We start from the raw sequence: 4,788 nt of genomic DNA, 5'->3' as shown, positions 1-4,788 counted from the left end.
GTCACAGAGGGATCCGGGGGGTTCCAGAGGGATCTGGGGGGTCACAGAGGGATCCGGGGAGTTCCAGAGGGATCCGGGGGGGGGGTCACAAAGGGATCCGGGGGGTTCCAGAGGCATCTGGGGGGGGTCACAGAGGGATCCAGAGGGATCCAGAGCCACAGGGGTCCTCTCCCCATCCCAGCAAGGGACGGCTGTGGGGTTTTCAGGTTTCCTTCCCTCCAAACCACAAAATCCTTCTCAGGGAAGAGCTGAGGGTCAGGAGGAGCTTTTCCCTTGGTGGGATCCATGCCCCACTGGGATCCATCCCCCACTGGGACCCACCCCTCGGTGGGATCCATGCCCCACTGGGATCCATCCCCTCATCCAGGAGGGATCCAGCCCCGTTTCCCGGCCGGGCTCAGGGAGGCAGCGCCGTCCATCGATTTCTCAGCACGCTGAGGTATTTTTAGCCCTGCCCTGGCTCTGCTCTGTCCCTGCTCGGCTCCTGCAGCCTCCTCTGCCTCCTGTCCGCCCCCTCCCCGCCCCGCTCAGCCTTTGCCCCTCTCCCATTGCCTCCCCCGGGCTGGCACTGCTGCTCCCGGCAGATCCCTCCTGGCAGACCCTCCCTGGGCAGATCCCCCCGGCAGATCCCTCAGGGCAGATCCCCCTGGCAGATCCTCCAGGGCAGATCCCCCCGGCAGATCCCCCAAGGGAAGATCCCCTAGGGCAGATCCCCTCTGGCAGAGATCCCGGCAGATCCCCCTGGTCAGACCCCCCTGGAGATCCCCCCGGGAGATCCCCCAGGGCACATCCCCCCCGGCAGAGATCCCGGCAGATCCCCCTGGCAGAGACCCCTGGGCAGATCCCCTGGCAGATCCCCCCAGTCAGAACCCCCCCCGGGCAGATCCCCCTGGAGATCCCCCCGGCAGATCCCCTCAGCAGATCCCCCCTGGAGATCCCCCTGGGCAGAGATCCCTGCCCCTCTCCTCTCCTCTCCCCGCCGGGCCCAGGGATCTCCTTCCCCTCCCTCCCTCCCTGCCGGGCTTTGCCTCTCCCTGCTCAGTTCTGCGGCCTTTGAAAGGTTTGGAATTTAAAAAAAAAACCAAAAAACAAACGGGAGGCGTGGCTGGGGATGACGCTGAGGTCAGTCGGGGCGGGCTGGGGGATTTTTTTTTGGGATAAATGTTGAGGCAGCAGGTGGAGAGAGAGCGGGGATGGGGCTGGGAGTGATCCCAGGGAGGGGAGGGGTTGGCAGGGCAGGTCCTGGCAGGGATGCTGGTGACCGTGCAGGGCTCAGGGATCCGGGAATATCCGAATCCCAAGGGCACGGGACCACCGTGTCCCTGCTCGGTGCCTGGGCAGACCAAAATCCCTCCTGTGCACGGGACCACCCCAAACCCCCCTGAGAGCTGACGCTGAGGTCAGTCGGGGCGGGCTGGGGGATTTTTTTTTGGGATAAATGTTGAGGCAGCAGGTGGAGAGAGAGCGGGGATGGGGCTGGGAGTGATCCCAGGGAGGGGAGGGGTTGGCAGGGCAGGTCCTGGCAGGGATGCTGGTGACCGTGCAGGGCTCAGGGATCCGGGAATATCCGAATCCCAAGGGCACGGGACCACCGCAAACCCCCCCTGTGCACGGGACCACCAAAATCCCTCCTGTGCACGGGACCACCCCAAACCCCCCTGAGAGCTCTGCCCAGACCCCGCTGTGGGGCTGTGCCCTTCCCCACACCCCAAACTCTCATTTTTGGGGAAAAATCTCCCTCTTTTACCAATCCTCCCCCCAGAATCCAGCCCGAGCCCCTCCTGACTCAGCAGAGGGGTGACCAGGGAGCGCTGTGACACTTCCAGGGGGGGGACGAGGGATGCTCAGGGAGACCCCAGGGCCTGTCCCCGGGGGGCTGGGGGTCCTCAGGGGGTACTCACTGTCCAGGCAGGGCTCGCAGACCGTCTGGTTGACCCCGCAGGGCTGCACCACGCCCTCGCCCACGTTGCAGAGGCGGCAGCACTCCCCGCTGGCCGTGAACAGCTTGGAGAGACAATCGTCCTTGGAGGCGCCGGCCCCGGGGCCCTGGAGGGAGAGCAGAGCCGGGAGGTCACTCCTGTCACCCCGGGGGATGTGACAGCCGGGGAAGGGCCTGCTCTGGGGACACCCCACCGGTGCTGAATACAGATTTGGGGGGGGGAAAGCGCTTTTCCAGGCAAAATTCACTCCTCGGGAAAGGCCCTGCCGAGTTCTGCAGCTGGAGGGAGCCGGGAGGGCCCCCGGGGGTGTTTTGGGGTGGTGTGGCCTCTGTTTGTCCTTGTCACTCCCTCAGCCACCTCTCCTAAGGCACTGGGGGGCTCAGCCCTTCCCAGCCCGGGGAATGGGAGAGGAGAGGAGGAATTCCTGCTCAAGAGAGGGTCTGGAGAGCCTGGGTGCCACCTCTGCCCCCCAAAACCCCCTGGGGCAGCAGAAACGAGACGGAAAAGAGGAACCGAGGCAGCAGCAGGAGCTCCGGTGGCCTCCCTGCCTGGTGGCACCGGGTGTCCCCGCCGGTACAACCTGTCACCTCACCTGAACGCCACAAGCATCCCACGGGCCCTCTGCAGCCCGGGGAGGGGCGAGCTGCCCCCCAAAACCCCTCCTGGCCGGACGGCGGGGTGCAGGAGCCCCATCCCACCGGTCCCAGCCCTGCCAAGCCCCCCCTGCTCCCCCTGCCCGGGTCCGCTCCCTCCCTCTGCCACCCACCCACGGCTGATTTTGGGGAAGGGGGGAGAGGCCCGGGGGAGCATCTGGCGGCCTCGTCAGCGCCTTGGCCGCGTCCCCGCGCTCGGTGCGGCGCTCGGAGCTCCGCATCCGGCGGGGCCGAGACAATGGAGCGCCAATTCCAGGCAGCTGAATGACAAAGTGCTCCAATTACCCTGCGCTGCGAGGCCGCCGCTCCCCCTCCCCGCCGCCGCTCCGCCAGCCCGCCCTGGCAGCCCCTTTTTCCAGACCCCTTTTCCAGAACCCTTTTCCAGACCCTTTTCCCAAACCCTTTTTTCCAGAGCCTTTTCCAGAATATTTTCCCAGACCTTTTTTCAAGATTCTTTTCCCAGACCCTTTTCCCAGGACCTTTTCCCAGCCCCTTTTCCCAGAACCTTTTTCCCAGAATGTTTTTCCCAGACTCTTTTCCCAGATCCTTTTCCCAAGTCCTTTTCCCAGCCCCGTTTCCCACTCTGGACAGGCAGGAGGGATTGGAATATCGGGAATCCTCCCGGCACCCCCAAATGTCCCCTGGGAAGAGGTTTGGGGTGAGGCAGTGCCCCCACCCCGCTCGTTTGGGGTTTTGGGGCCAGGCTGGGCACAGCTCATCCCGGGATGATCCAGCAGCCGGGAACGGGGCTGGCTGTGACCGTGACCAGGCTGGCCATGGGGCACCCAGAGCATCCCACAATCCCAGAGATCCCAGAGATCCCAGAGTTTACCTCAATCCCACAGCATCCCCCGATTCCACAGCATCCCACAATCCCTGAGATCCCAGAGCATCCCATGATTCCAGAGCTTCCCCTGATGCCAGGGCATCCCTCAATCCCAGAACATCCAAATATCCCAGAGCTTCCAGAGATCCCAGAGTTTCCATAGATCCCAGAGCTTCCAGAGATCCCAGAGAATCCAGTGTTCCCAGAGCATCCCCGATCCCAGCCCTTCCCCGCTCCCAGCCCTTCCCCAATCCCAGCCCTTCCCCGCTCCCAACCCTTCCCCAATCCCAGCCTTTCCCCAATCCCAGCCCTTCCCCAATCCCAGCCCTTCCCCGATTCCAACCCTTCCCGATCGCAGCCCTTCCCTGATCCCAGCCCTTTCTCAATCCCAGCCCTTCCCGATCCCAGCCCTTTCCCGATCCCAGCTCCCCACGCCGCCGGCAGCTGCGATCTGCCCGCGTGGGCCGGGCCTGGCCGCGCCCCCCGGCCCCGCTCTGGGGCCACCTGTCCCCTCCCCTCGGGACCACCGCCGGCTCCCCCGCCCACGCTCCCCGAACTCCGCCGAAAGCGCAATTCCCCGCTCCAGGTGCCGCGGCCCCCTCGCTCCGGGGGCTTCCCTTCGGGTCTGGGGGCGCCGAGCCCCCCCCCGGGGCTGGGAAGGGGCACCTGGTCCGCGTTAGGCCGCGGAAATGCTGCGTTATTAGCGCGGCTCCCGGTGACAAAGCCGCGGGTATTAACGCCATAAAGCATCCTGACAGCTGGCCCGGCCCGGCCGCGGGCGGAGGGCGCAGGCGACACCTCTGGAAGCTCTTAATTGCTTTTGGAGCCGGCTCGGGGGGGTTGGAGCCCGGGCAGGCGCTGCCGGCTGAGGACAGAGCCGCTCCGAGCGGCATTTCGGAGCCCTGGAGCTGCGCGGGGGATGCTCCAGCTGGAGACGAGCCCGGGGCGAGATCGGAGCGTGACGGGCGCGCTCTGCCTCTCCTGGCCGGGAGAGGCCAAACCCCGGCTCGCAGCGATTCCCGAACTTCGGGCAGCTCGGGAAGCCGCGTCCGAGCCCCGCGGCTGCGGTCGGCCCTGGGAGAATCCGCCGCTCCCGGGCAGAGCAGCGCAGGTACCGAGCAGCGAGCGCGGGGTCCCGGGGGTCCCGGGGGGGTCTCGGGGTGAGGGGGCGCGGGCACAGCTGGGGGGGCACTGCTGTCCCCCCCGGGGACACTCCCAGCCCCGCAGGTGCAGTCCCGGGGGGCAGAACCAGCCCCCCGAGGTGACCCGGGCAGGGCAGTGGCGATTTGGGGACATCAGAGCCCGCTGCAGCAGCCGGGGGGGGGGGGGGAGGGGGGGGCCGGGGGGGGGGGAGGGGTTGGGACCATCC

The 4,788-nt window shown here is 66.5% G+C and overlaps 1 protein-coding gene across 1 annotated transcript in view; it reads right to left on the bottom strand.

Moving 5' to 3' along the window:
* Positions 1–4,788, bottom strand: part of NGFR (nerve growth factor receptor) — a 17,929-nt gene that overhangs the window by 11,899 nt on the left and 1,242 nt on the right. The window contains exon 2 of the mRNA XM_041426476.1: positions 1,902–2,046. Within this exon, the coding sequence (XP_041282410.1) occupies positions 1,902–2,046 (145 nt within the window). The remainder of the gene's footprint in view (positions 1–1,901; positions 2,047–4,788) is intronic.

The sequence above is a fragment of the Onychostruthus taczanowskii genome, unplaced genomic scaffold (genome assembly GCF_017590055.1).
Source record: "Onychostruthus taczanowskii isolate IOZ18803 unplaced genomic scaffold, ASM1759005v1 scaffold91, whole genome shotgun sequence".
NCBI lineage: Eukaryota > Metazoa > Chordata > Aves > Passeriformes > Passeridae > Onychostruthus > Onychostruthus taczanowskii.
Note: the sequence above shows the minus strand (reverse complement) of the source record. Positions and strands in the feature narration are given on the sequence as shown.